Source organism: Esox lucius, chromosome 22 (genome assembly GCF_011004845.1).
Source record: "Esox lucius isolate fEsoLuc1 chromosome 22, fEsoLuc1.pri, whole genome shotgun sequence".
Lineage (NCBI taxonomy): Eukaryota > Metazoa > Chordata > Actinopteri > Esociformes > Esocidae > Esox > Esox lucius.
The window spans coordinates 25,018,506-25,033,077 of record NC_047590.1 but is presented as its reverse complement, the minus strand read 5'-3'; the positions used below and the strand labels follow the sequence as shown (position 1 = coordinate 25,033,077).

General features: G+C 41.3%; 1 protein-coding gene across 2 annotated transcripts in view; it reads left to right on the top strand.

The window, feature by feature from the left end:
- Positions 1-14,572, top strand: part of n6amt1 (N-6 adenine-specific DNA methyltransferase 1) — a 33,680-nt gene that overhangs the window by 16,220 nt on the left and 2,888 nt on the right. For both annotated transcript variants that reach the window (XM_013133085.2, XM_013133084.2), the window contains 2 exons: positions 13,354-13,493; positions 13,675-13,761. In XM_013133085.2, the coding sequence (XP_012988539.1) occupies positions 13,363-13,493; positions 13,675-13,761 (218 nt within the window). In that variant the 5' untranslated portion in view covers positions 13,354-13,362. The remainder of the gene's footprint in view (positions 1-13,353; positions 13,494-13,674; positions 13,762-14,572) is intronic.

The window sequence follows — 14,572 nt, the reverse complement described above, 5'->3', positions numbered from 1 at the left end:
GATCCTCTCCGCACCAGCCCCTTATGGTCCCTACTGTGGGTGGTGATCCCACGGGAGGGCAGCCCCATGTCGCTCATTTGGGCTGGGCCCGGCCGGGCCCCATGGGTAAAGGCCCGGCCACCAGGCACTCGCGAACGAGCCCCAACCCCGGGCCTGGCTCCAGGGTGGGGCCCTGGCTGCGCCATGCCGGGCGACGTCACAGAACACAAAATGTTCTTCATCATTAAGGGGTCTTTGTAAACCCTAGAAATGGTTGTGCGTGAAAATCCCAGTAACTGAGCAGATTGTGAAATACGCAGACCGGCCCGTCTGGTACCAACAACCATGCCACGCTCAAAATTGCTTAAATCACCTTTCTTTCCCATTCTGACATTCAGTTTGGAGTTCAGGAGATTGTCTTGACCAGGACCACACCCCTAAATGCATTGAAGCAACTGCCATGTGATTGGTTGATTAGATAATTGCATTAATGAGAAATTTAACAGGTGTTCCTTATAATCCTTTAGGTGAGTGTATTTCAAATGTTTATTTCTTTTAATTGTGATGATTATAACTGACAACTAATGAAATTCCCAAATTCAGTATCTCCGAAAATATGAATATTACTTAAGACTAGGGGTGTAACGATCCATCTACTACATCGATGTATCAATTTATATTCCTATGATCCAACTACATCGATCTGTGCTCAGCAAGTTGGCCTTCCGGACGACATATATCGATCTAACATCGTTTTAAAATGTAATCAATTGATTGTATCGATACTAGGAAATAACCCATTGGATTTAAGTAGGCCAGACTTTATATGAATGTTTTTTCTTAGCACTTTTAATGATAAAGACGATAAACGTTACTCGATTCAGTCTGCCTGTCCGTGACGTCCCCCGCGCCAGCAGCAGCGCAAAGACAACAAAACATAGCATGGCAGATGGCAGAGGAGAAGCCGACAAGCGAGAAATTATCAAGCCACCATTGCGGTCCAGTGTGTGGAAACATTTTGGCTTTTGCAAAGACGGGCATGTTCTAAATAAGTCGCTCGCTGTTTGTAGGATATGTAAAAATCAAGTAAAGTACAAATCACGACAAATCTCTCCAACCACCTACTAAGGCGCCATGGGATTTCACACAACACATTTTATTTGCACTTAATTCAAATAAAATGTGCATTTGCCATTAATTGTTGTTTACTTGTTTGTTCATATCCATAATTAATTGATACCTGATTCCCTTACAAGAAACAACAGGAATCTAGGAAACTTCACCTGCACTGTCCAGTATCCAGGTATTTATTTCAGTCACACTGGTTGAATTTTTGCCTAAAGAGTTACTGAATCGATTTCAAGTCACTGAATCGTTTCGGATCGTATCGTTCTAAATGAACCAATATCGGCCTTGAATCATATCGACAATCGTGATACGAATCGAATCGTTGTTAAAATGATTCGTTACTCCCCTACTTAAGACCAATACATTAGAAATGTTGGCCAACTGAAAAGTATGAACATGAAAAGTATGAGCACGTACAGCACTCAATACTTAGTCGGGGCTCCTTTTGCCTGAATTACTGCAGCAATGCGGCGTGGCATGGAGTCGATCAGTCTGTGGCACTGCTCAGGTGTTATGAGAGCCCAGGTTGCTCTGATAGTGGCCTTCAGCTCTTCTGCATTGTTGGGTCTGGCGTATCGCATCTTCCTCTTCACAATACCCCACAGATTTTCTATAGGGTTAAGGTAAGGCGAGTTTGCTGGCCAATTAAGAACAGGGATACAATGGTCCTTAAACCAGGTACTGGTAGCTTTGGCACTGTGTGCAGGTGCCAAGTCCTGTTGGAAAATGAAATCTGCATCTCCATAAAGTTGGTCAGCAGCAGGAAGCATGAAGTGCTCTAAAACTTCCTGGTAGACGGCTGCGTTGACCTTGGACCTCAGAAAACACAGTGGACCAACACCAGCAGATGACATGGCACCCCAAACCATCACTGACTGTGGAAATTTTACACTGGACTTCAAGCAACGTGGATTCTCCTCTCTGGGACCTTGATTTCCAAAAGAAATGCAAAATTTACTTTCATCAGAGAACATAACTCAGCAGCAGTACAGTCCTTTTTGTCTTTAGCCTAGACGAGACACTTTTGACGCTGTGTCTTGTTCAAGAGTGGCTTGACACAAGGAATGCGACAGCTGAAACCCATGTCTTGCATACGTCTGTATGTGTTGAAGCACTGACTCCAGCTGCAGTCCACTCTTTGTGAATCTCCCCCACATTTTTGAATGGGTTTTGTTTCACAATCCTCTCCAGGGTGCGGTTATCCCTATTGCTTGTACACTTTTTTTCTACCACATCTTTTCCTTCCCTTCGCGTCTTTGGGTCATTGAAAAGCGCTATATAAATCCCATGTATTATTATTATTATTATTATTATTAATGTGCTTGGACACAGAGCTCTGTAAACAGCCAGCCTCTTTAGCAATGACCTTTTGTGTCTTGCCCTCCTTGTGTAAGGTGTCAATGGTCGTCTTTTGGACAGCTGTCAAGTCAGCAGTCTTCCCCATGATTGTGTTGCCTACAGAACTAGACTGAGAGACCATTTAAAGGCTTTTGCAGGTGTTTTGGGTTAATTCGCTGATTAGAGGTGTCTTCAATATTGAACCTTTTCACAATATTAAAATTTTCTGAGATACTGAATTTGGGGTTTTCATTAGTTGTCAGTTATAATCATCAAAATTAAAAGAAATAAACACTTGAAATATATCAGTCTGTGTGGAATGAATGTATAAATTATACAAGTTTCACCTTTTGAATGGAATTACTGAATTAAATAAACTTTGTGATACCATACCATACCATACCATCTTCTTCCGCTTATCCGGGGCCGGGTCGCGGGGGCAGCAGTCTAAGCAGGGATGCCCAGACTTCCCTCTCCCCAGACACTTCCTCCAGCTGTTCTAACAGTGGAAACATTTTCCGTCATTTTCTTCATACAGGACATCATTAAAACGGCAAACTACAACTGTCACCCAACCACACACACACTGTTTTAATTTGCAAAACATATATCCAACCCCATTTCAAAACAGTCTGTGGGTTTTAATTGCATTGGTTTTAATTTATTGTCCTCGGAGCACTAATCTGTTTATTTTTAAGCTACACATACATTGACTAAAAAAGAAAATCAAATGTGTTTTTAATGTTAGTAATATTTTATACAGAAATCAATTAACCTATAATTCAGATGAAAATAAAGTTAGAGTTAATTAGAATTAAGGAAAACAAATATATTGATCTGAAATATAGCAAATTATTTTTAATTCATTAAGGTAATATTACCAAACATATTGCAAGGTCTTTTTGTCTTTTTTATTAATTTAATTAATAAACTAATTATATAAAACTATTGTCAGTGGACTAAAAATAAACTGGTTCTATGCCCTTATTAATAAAACTTTTTTTTTAGTACAAGGCTTAAGAAATTGATAAAAATACCTTCTGCATTTTTGTTTTGCTTTTCCTTCCATTGTACCGAAATCGTACCGAACCATGAAGTCTAAACCGAGGTACAAACCGAACCGTGACTTCTGTGTACCGTTCCACCCCTAGAGGATACACAGGTGTATCCTATGCGGAAGTTTTTTCTTGCCTAAACGTGACATACATACATACATACATACATCTTCTTCCGCTTCATCCGGGGCCGGGTCGCGGGGGCAGCAGTCTAAGCAGAGATGCCCAGACTTCCCTCTCCCCAGACACTTCCTCCAGCTCTTCCGGGGGGACACCGAGGCGTTCCCAGGCCAGCCGGGAGACATAGTCCCTCCAGCGTGTCCTAGGTCTTCCCCGGGGTCTCCTCCCGGTGGGACGGGACCAGAACACCTTCCCAGGAAGGCGTTCCGGAGGCATCCGAAACAGATGCCCAAGCCACCTCAGCTGACCCCTCTCGATGTGGAGGAGCAGCGGCTCTACTCTGAGCTCCTCCCGGGTGACCGAGCTTCTCACCCTATCTCTAAGGGATCGCCCAGCCACCCTGCGGAGAAAGCTCATTTCGGCCGCCTGTATCCGGGATCTTGTCCTTTCGGTCATGACCCAAAGCTCATGACCATAGGTGAGAGTAGGAACGTAGATTGACCGGTAAATCGAGAGCTTCGCCTTGCGGCTCAGCTCTTTCTTCACCACGACAGACCGATACATCAACCGCATTACTGCAGAAGCTGCACCGATCCGTCTGTCAATCTCCCGTTCCTTCCTTCCCTCACTCGTGAACAGGACCCCTAGATACTTAAACTCCTCCACTTGAGGCAGGTACTCTCCACCAACCTGAAGTGGGCAAGCCACCCTTTTCCGACTGAGGACCATGGCCTCGGATTTGGAGGTACTGATTTTCATCCCCACCGCTTCACACTCGGCTGCAAACCGTCCAAGTGCATGCTGAAGGTCCTGGCTTGAAGGGGCCAACACGACAACATCATCCGCAAAGAGCAGAGACGAAATCGTGTGGTCCCCAAACCTGACACCCTCCGGCCCCTGGCTGCGCCTAGAAATTCTGTCCATAAAAATTACGAACAGAACCGGTGACAAAGGGCAGCCCTGCCGGAGTCCAACATGCACAGGGAACAAGTCTGACTTACTGCCGGCAATGCGGACCAAGCTCCTGCTTCGGTCGTACAGGGACCTGACAGCCCTTAGCAAGGGACCCAGGACCCCATATTCCCGAAGCACCCTCCACAGGATGCCGCGAGGGACACAGTCGAAAGCCTTCTCCAAATCCACAAAACACATGTGGATTGGTTGGGCAAACTCCCATGAACCCTCCATCACCCTGTAGAGGGTATAGAGCTGGTCCAGTGTTCCACGGCCTGGACGAAAACCACTTTGTGATGATATTCTAATTGTATGACCAGCACCAGTACATTGAAATAACAACCCTATCAGCAATATCAGATGCAGACCCTCTGGAGTTCCTTATTGCAGGAAATAGCTAAGACTACATTGATCTAAACAATACTTAGTTGTACCTACGTGTAAAAGTCACTTAACCGGACGGAATTAATATTGATGCCGGAGCATGTGTTGGGGTTATCAACTACCCGATAGCCACCCTATTTTCACTAGTGCTTGTCTCCTTGGGTGATCGTTTAATGAGTAGCAACACATACCCCTACAGAGCCGTTATAGAGAGCATTCTGAACTATGGATGTGATACATTAAAGACACAGTTTTCAGCAGGTTTGTTTTAAAAGGACGCAGCAGGTCACATGGATGTTATTGACCCTGCAGGCTAGAATGATGGACTCATGAAAAGGGCTGCCTATTCAGCGGATAGTACAAAATTTGACATTATCGGTCCCGTTCATAGTGATATCTTCTTTCAAGAGAAACTCATGTTAAACAGCATTGACATAAAGGTAAGGATTGTCTGTGGTAAAGACGAGTTCTGTCTTACGGGGGCAGGGGATGTGGATTATCGTTTGAATATATTATCTGCGTCACTATTTGTCAAGAAAGTGTCTGTTTCACCAGCCGTGAAACTTGGACATGCTCAAGCACTACTCAAAACCACTGCAAAGTAACAAACAAGTGTGTATGAAGACATTTAGTTTACATGTGGTAGAAATCGGCCGTTTTGTATAGTGGTTGAAATAATTATCGAATACCCGGTTGTCAAAGGAGAGAGTAATTCAATTATTTATTGCAGCATTAGATAGTCTTGTTCATGAGGTTAAGGACCTGGTCTTCTTTACACAATCTCATCTCACTCAATCTCTTCTCATTGTAATATTGGTTACAAGCTAATATAAACGTTGGCTTAGCAAAGATCAGGTTTCCAAGACAGTTACCCCAATGTTACCACATTCCTGTGGTTATCAGAGCACAACCTACAGAGATATAATCTAAACAGAGAGGTTTCTGTTGTTCTCATTATCTAGGCACATTCACTCCCAATGAAACGTACATTCATATTGTAATTGTTAATTCACAGATTCCACACCAGCGGGGGGCGAGTTTGCAACCAAGAAAACCTACTTTTAGGACCTCTACCAAAATGTTTTGTTGTTGGATTGGTGGACAATGACAGTTTGATAGGAAGTAACACAAAAAATCTATTTAATTTCAAACATTATACTTTGGAGTTTATGACTATGTATGTAGATGGTCAGCAGTTTCCTAGCAAACCATTCCAACCAAATCACACAACGGTGTCAGCAGTGCGTGAATTTTACCAATTGGCCTTAGCTTCAGGAAAGCACAAAGGACCAGGCCTTGGCTATTGACAGGTCTGACTTCTTACACGGCTATGCCCTCTATGCATTCCACTGCGCGCTGGATGAGGAATGCGGTCAGCACCAATCCTTGATCAAGTCACGGAATGTACGACTTGAGATGTACACTGCCCCACACAATTAATTTGGTTGTTTATAAAATGTTTGACTCCATTATCGAAGTGTTAAATCGGCGACAGGTCATGGTTGACTACTATTAGGAAAACGGTGTGGAAATGAATACCGCAGAGTTGACCGGGGTGGTGAACCAATTTTCATCTAGGACCAATTTCTATGTTGTGCTGGCATGTGACCAACTACCTAGTGGACCAGTCCGAGATGTTGCATCAGTGATGATTGTTAATACACACCCGAGCAATCACCCCGGGGAGCACTGGCTGGCTATTTACATAACAGACTATGGCATTGTAAGGTTTTCTGACAGTTTTGGAAAAACCCCAGATTTTATGTATTTTACCAAGTCAATCATTGCCTTTCGGCAAACCTGTGAGAATGTGGAATACAGTTCAGAACAAGTCCATGACATGATTTAAACCACATGTGGACAACATTGTGTGTGACAAGTGGTCTGTGTTATAAAGATGCTGTGTCCTTTTATATTGATGATTTATGAAAAAGGTATGTGCTAGTCTCACAGTTTGTATCGAAGATGTACCAGAGTAAGTGTGATAAACAAATGTTTAATTGTATACCACATGCTCAGTTTTGTGAATCGTTTAATTTGTGTCATGGTTGTTGAAATTAATAGAAAAGTAAATCGTGTGTATGTCAACTTTATTATTCAAAAATAAAAACAATTGTAAAACCACATCCATGTTTACATAGTATTTTTCATACAAAAATATTCAAGATAAAACATACACTTTGACAATGAATCACAAAAGATAAAAAAAGCATAAAATAAAAACATGGAAGCCATTTTGTGGGGTCGGTGGTAGGGGGTACAAAGAAAGCTTTGGTTGATTGATAACCAGTTGCTGGGGGAGTGGCTAAATCATCTATTGTGTTTCCAGACGTTTGTTTATACAAATTGATTTTACGCCTTACAAGCTCATTTGGAATAGTTTTAAAAGGTTTGTTGAAACATGTCATGGCCTCTAAAAACACCCCCCACCCCAATGGCCTTCTAGTCTCAGCAATCTTATTGGTTGCTGTCACACTTTTAACCGGATCCAACTGGTGCGAACCCTTGCTTTGAAAATGAATTCACAATTTGAATCCATGAAGTCAAATCTTTAGACCTGTGCATTCTATTAAGAATTATATTCAACATTCTTCCTATGCCTCGCAGGCACATTATCCAAAATTTCATCAACAAGGTTAACATTTCGGTCAACAGCTTGCTTAGGCTCGTGTCTGTAGAATTGTAGAAGTATTTTTATCATAGGTACTCTTCAACTGTGAGTGACGGTATCTAAAACAAAAATCCAGAAAATCACATTGTATGATTTTTAAGTAATTAATTTGAATTTTATTGCATGAAATAAGTATTTGTTACATCAGAAAAGCAGAACTTAATATTTGGTACAGAAACCTTTGTTTGCAATTACAGAGATCATACGTTTCCTGTAGTTCTTGACCAGGTTTGCACATACGGCAGCAGGGATTTTGGCCCACTCCTCCATACAGACCTTCTCCAGATCCTTCAGGTTTCGGGGCTGTCACTGGGCAATATGCTCCCTCCAAAGATTTTCTATTGGGTTCAAGTCTAGAGACTGGCTAGGCCACTCCAGGACCTTGAGATGCTTCTTACGGAGCCACTCCTTAGTTGTCCTGGCTGTGGTCGTTGTCGTAGTGGAAGACCCAGCCACGACCCATCTTCAATGCTCTTACTGAGGAAAGGAGGTTTTTGGCCAAGATCTCGCGATACATGGCCCCATCCATCCTATCCCTCAATACAGTGCAGTTGTCCTATCCCCTTTGCAGAAAAGCATCCCCAAAGAAAGATGTTTCCACCTCCATGCTTCACAGTTGGGATGGTGTTCTTGTGGTTCCTCCAAACACGGCAAGTGGAGTTTAGACCAAAAAGCTATTTTTGTCTCATCAGACCACATGACCTTCTCCCCTTCCTCCTCTGGATCATCCAGATGGTCATTGGCAAACTTCAGACGGGCCTGGACATGCGCTGGCTTGAGCAGAGGGCCCTTGCGTGCGCTGCAGGATTTTAATCCATGACGCCGTAGTGCTTTACTAATGATTTTCTTTGAGACTGTGGTCCCAGCTCTCTTCAGGTCATTGATCAGGTCCTGCCATGTAGTTCTGGGCTGATCCCTCACCTTCCTCATGATCATTGATACGAGGTGAGATCATGTATGGAGTCCCATACCGAGGGAGATTGACGTCATCTTAAACTTCTTCCATTTTCTAATAATTGCGCCAACAGTTGTTGCCTTCTCACCAAGCTGCTTGCCTATTGTCCTGTAGCCCATCCCAGCCTTGTGCAGGTTTACACTTTTATCCCTGATGTCCTTACACAGCTCTCTGGTCTTGGCCATTGTGGAGAGGTTGGAGTGTGTTTGATTGAGTGTGTGGACAGGTGTCTTTTATACAGTTAATACAGGTAATGAGTGGAGAACAGGAAGGCTTCTTAAAGAAAAATTAACAGGTCTGTGAGAGCCGGAATTCTTACTGGTTGGTAGGTGATCAAATACTTATGTCATGCAATAAAATGCTAATTAATTATTGAAATATTATTCCATGTGATTTTCTGGATTTTTGTTTTAGATTCCTTCTCTCAGAGTTGAAGTGTACCTATGATAAAAATGACAGACCTCTACATGCTTTGTAAGTAGGAAAACCTGCAAAATCGGCAGTGTATCAAATACTTGTTCTCCCCACTGTATTCCATAAGTGAGGACTGACTGTGACGAAGTGGCGGTACACCACATTCTCATTGTGTGCACATACTACACGAACACATGTATTTTATGCCCACATATGTTAACATTAGGAGAAGATTCAAAAACGTTTTGATATTTAACATATTAGGGTATACCCACGTCTCCAGGCACCACATTGATGTCTTTGCCTGTGCGTATATATTGGGATGATGCGCTTTCAGAAGTCTTTTGATCTGAAAGCACATCTTCACAAAAAACTATGAGAACCTCTTTACAAAATCCTACTTTCTAACTATGGTAGTTAAATAAGACTGTTTCGTCTAGTCTCAGTTTTTAGACTCTCAAATAATAGCTAACCAATACTTAATGACTCTCAAATTATTGTTCTATGACTACTATCAAATTACTCGCTCTTGACTGACTTGCTATTTCAAATCCTTCTCTCTAATTTCCATTTGCATGTGTGTCTTAAACTCCTACCTACAACCCTTCATTAACATTTTCTGCACACAGTTTCAAAACAGCCATTCCATAAACGACACCTGTTGGGCCAGGTTGGAACTCAAAGGTGATTTTGTGATGTCCAAAGCTTTGAACGTCATTGGTCACGCGGTGTTATACAAGCTTCTGGTACACTGCATTGAAACAGTAGAGCTCGGAAAACTGAACGATGCTTTGGAGCTTCATGTTCATTCGTCCTATCCGTGCGCAGTGTGAACCCCCAGATGTACCAAAAGATTTTCGCCAAACAAATGTTCTCGTCTTCCTCCTCGTTTTGACCTGTAGCTGCGATTACTTTTGCATTCAGAACATGAACCTGATCCTCGATTATTGAAATCAGAGGAGGAACCACTAGTATCATTGACCTGTACATTTTCAATTTCAATAAATCGCAGACTGTCGGCCATGCTTAATGAATTAAACTTTTACCATAGACTTCAGAAGGCACATGAAAACATATATTTTTTTCAGAACAGCATTTAAGCAAAGAAGATGTATTGGCATTATTGACTCAATCTTATGAAAAGACGACAGTTTTTCCAAAACAGAATGAAGTTTTTCCTCAATCTTTGCTTTGTTTCTGATATGTTACAATCTAGGTAGGAATGTGTTGTATCCATTTCAAAGAAATAGTGAAGCCACGCTAAGCCTACCTTCAGCCTGTAAGTGGAGGTTTATTTGAAAACTAACATCCAATAGAAATATTGCTGCTAAAAAACTTAGCCTACATTTTTTAATAGGCAAGTTTCCAGAAATCCAAGGAGGCCATAGAGATTGGAGGTGTGGCCTCGTGAGACTACCCTTCACCAAGTAACAATGTTGGCTACTCACAGCATGATTGTAACTGTTTACCACTTAGGACCTGTTTGAGGCTCCTTTTGTTTATTTTCATACAGTATGTTTTGTTTTTCCGATATGCTCGGGTCTTGTAATGTTGCTGTATCATGGCGAAGATTGGTTAAAATCATTTATTGAAAAAGTTGCCTTTGCTGGTCATTGCGAGCTATCACCCTTGGTTCTTGGCATCCCCACATTACGACTAGGGGTGGAACGATAGATGATTTTAGTACTAAACCTGATGGAAAATATGATTATGAAATCGTGGAGAAATAATAATTGGTCTAATCATATATCGGGAAAATCTCCTAGACCGTATGTCGTAGTGTCTTATATCCCTGTAATACTTGGCTCAAGACGAACAAAACGTATATCTCCGATTTCATTTCCGCCATGATAGATTTTCCGCCATTTTGAATTTTGTCAAAAACCTACTTTTGCGAACTAGTCCCTGGATTTTCGCCCGATCGGAACCAAACCAGTGTAGAAATGTTCTATGGAGTCTGAAAATCAATAATTATCAAAAAAAAGTTTAAATTTCGATTCATGGTCGCTAGGGGGCGCAAAATTAAAGTTGTGGGAGGAGCCTATTTTACTAAAAAGGCTATAACTCAAGAAGTAGTTAAGTAAACTTCACCAACCTTGGTATACATGTGTTAGAAGTCAGTCTGAGGTCACAGTAAAAAAACTGCGTCGATTGGCCACATGGTGGCACTATAATACGAAAAACGTATAGACACCTGACCGTTTGTCCAAATTACTTGAAATTTGGTATGCAGTGTCTTTGCCCAAGGGGCCATGTATGCCTAAGAGGATATTGGCGTATCTCAAAAAACATGGCCGCCATTGGCCAATGAGATTTGAGCACCTATTAAACCAGGTTGACATACTCTGATCAGAACGAAACTTGGTGGGCATGTTTGGCACAAGGTCCTAGAGGTCTGTAAGAATTTTGAAAGAAATCGGCCACTAGTTGGCGCTAACGAGTTTTAAGGCTCTCTAATCACGTGTTGTTACAAATTTTGTCAAAAAATGCATATCACTTGATAGATCTCCTCATGCTGAAAAACTTTGCCTCAAGAACCACTACTGTCAATCAAACTGTTCATTTAATATTCGCGAATATGTTAAAAACCTACTTTCGCGAACTAGTACCTGGACTTTCGGCCTTTCGGAACCAATTCGGTCTACGATGATTCTCTGGACTCTCTAGATCAATAATTATCAAGAAAAAGTCGATTTTTTTCCAATTGCCTGGCTGTAACAGGATAATTTATTCAAGTGGCAGGACAAAATACACTCAAAAGCCAATAAATCCCATAGAAAAACCCCAAACTTCACAAAAATAGATGAGCATATGTGTCATAACATAGTGAAGAAGCATGCAGAGTTTTGTGGAGATCAGACAATAGGTGCAACTATAACTGTCAAAAAGCTTTGAAAAACGTACATTTCCAATGCTACAATGCCTGTATTGGCTGTGAATGGACTTTTCCATTTATTATTTCAGTGGTTAAATGCTTGCTAAATAAAACGTAATGTCTTTTGATGTTTGGGTGCTTAAAGGCCTTAACAGCTTGAACCCCGATAAATGCTGCTTGCAGCTTTAATTTATTTTGTAAGTGGAGCGCCCATCTCACGTTGTACTATGCCACTAAACATCCTCTTCAATTTATTGTCAATGGAGCCGGATGGCTCTACTCGCTTAAATAGAAGAATATTGTTGATTACAATAGAAATAGAAATTAAATTCTTACATGTCATTATGAGTTGGAATTGTATTGTAATGATGTAAAGAATAAACTAGTTTTCCAATTCCTTTACAACAGTACTAGTCTAACCGCTACATATTTTAGTAGTCTACTAAATAAACTTCTTGTCTCAGCTTCCCGCTATATGCAAATACCTGTCCATTACATTACCACGGAAAATAAGCAGAGCTCAAACAAACCAATGATATCCTAGAAGACATACAGCTACAATGCATGCAGAAAAAACGAATAGGATATACATTATTCACATTTTCTAAATATTTAGTTTATATTGTAGGCTAATTGTTAATGATGCACACAACATAACAGGGAGCTGTTATAATGAATTTAAAATGAATTATTTTAAAGAATCAACACATCAAATAGGCCTATCCTTAGCTAATAAGGCACATAAAATGCACACGGAATTGCATGTACCCACAGGTCAGTAGCGGTAAGAAATTATATCTAATTTCACCCCTAATCCTCAGATAAGTGACTTGAATTCTTACCAGTCACCGAAGTGTTTCTGACTACTTGTTTTATTTAACTGGAAGTGTGAACAAGAAGTGTGAATGGAGGGCAGAAAATGTGCTTTATTAAGTATAATATATGTTACAGATGTGCAATGTATAGATGGGCAATGAAGGCAAAAGCAGTACAAATGGAAATTTCATATGCCACTAAACATCCTTTGTAATGTATTATCAATGAAGCTGGCAACCATATACATTTAAAGATTGTCATTTGTTATTATAGTACTCATTATTAAACATTTTCTTTGATATTATTCTATTGTAATGGCTTTTTAAGTGCACAAGAACAATATATATGTAATGGAAGAATATTCGATCAGACGTTTTGCGCTAGAAACCAGAGTTATTAGGATAGTTATTAATCGGGATAAAATTATAAATCGGGATAATTTTGGCCAGGATAATCATGGCATGAAGTTCTCATTTCGTCCCACCCCTAATTAAGACTAATTTGTATGTGAACTGAAACTCAGTAAAATCATGCAATCGTTTTGGTCAGTGTAGTTCTGTGTCCATCTATCTACATTGGGCCAAATCAGTGACAGGAAGACGTATTGATGTGGCGCATGTCATTATTCTGACCGTCTGTGTGTGTGTGTGTTTGTGCGCGCCAGTGGTCTCCGATGTCTTATCCTACCCCATTGTACTCTCACGCCGGCCACGGGCCCTTCACCGATGTGTACGAGCCATCCGAGGACTCCTTTCTATTGATCGACACCCTGGAGCAGGATGTTGACAGACTGAAGAAAATTAGGTGAGCTGCTCTTGACAATAACCGGGTCGTATTTTATTACTTCACGCTGTAGTAACAGTGTTGCGACAAAGTGTGAAGATATATGAACACACTACTGTAAGTTTCTCTGGATGAGTGTCTGCTAAAATATGTTTTACTCTTAATTACAACAATACAGATACTGACCATTGACCTTGTGCAGTCCCTCTGTGTGTTTAGAGGTGGGCAGTGGCTCTGGGGTGGTATCCGCCTTTCTGGCTTCAGTGATCGGACCTACAGCTCTATACCTGTAAGTAGGTGTGTGTATGTAAATATGCATATTGTACTCATGAGCACCTGAAGTCCTTACAGGTACAGTAGTCCATGGAAAATCTGATGAAGTGAAGACATTTGTCTGGTTTTCATTTGTTTGAAAACCTATTTCTCCATCCATCCATCTTCTTCCGCTTATCCGGGGCCGGGTCGCGGGGGCAAAAAACCTATTTCTGACTGGGGGTTAAGGTAAGATTTAGGATTAGAGTTTTGGGGTTATGGTAAAAAAAAATGGAATCAATTTTTGTCTTCAAAAAGTCCTCACGATTGTACGAAAATGTGTGCACACTTCGTATTGGGCTACTTTTGTATATGGGGCTTAGTTTTGTAAAAGTGGGCTTGTCAATCAATCAAATGTATTTATAAAGCCCTTTTTACATCAGCAGTTGTCACAAAGTGCTTTTACAAAACACCCAGCCTTAAACCCCAAGTAGCAAACAACAACAGTGTTGCATTTCAGTGGCTAGGAAAAACTCCCTAAGAAGGCTGAAATGTAGGAAGAAACCTAGAAAGGAACCAGGCTCAGAGGGGTGACCAGTCCTCTTCTGGCTGTGCCGCGTGAACAGACTGAGTACAAGTTGTAATAATTAATAAATGCATGAGTCCAGAGTCTATTTAAACCTAGTCCAGGTCGGAAGCATGACCAGATGGGACAGGGACAACCCAGGTGGGGGTCAGCAGAGTGGCAGCTGAAATCATCAGGTATTGTCTTGATCTGTAAACACAACTAGGAGGACTTTGGACAGGGACAGCAACAAGTCTTTCAAGCCTGGAACTCCGGAGGTGTG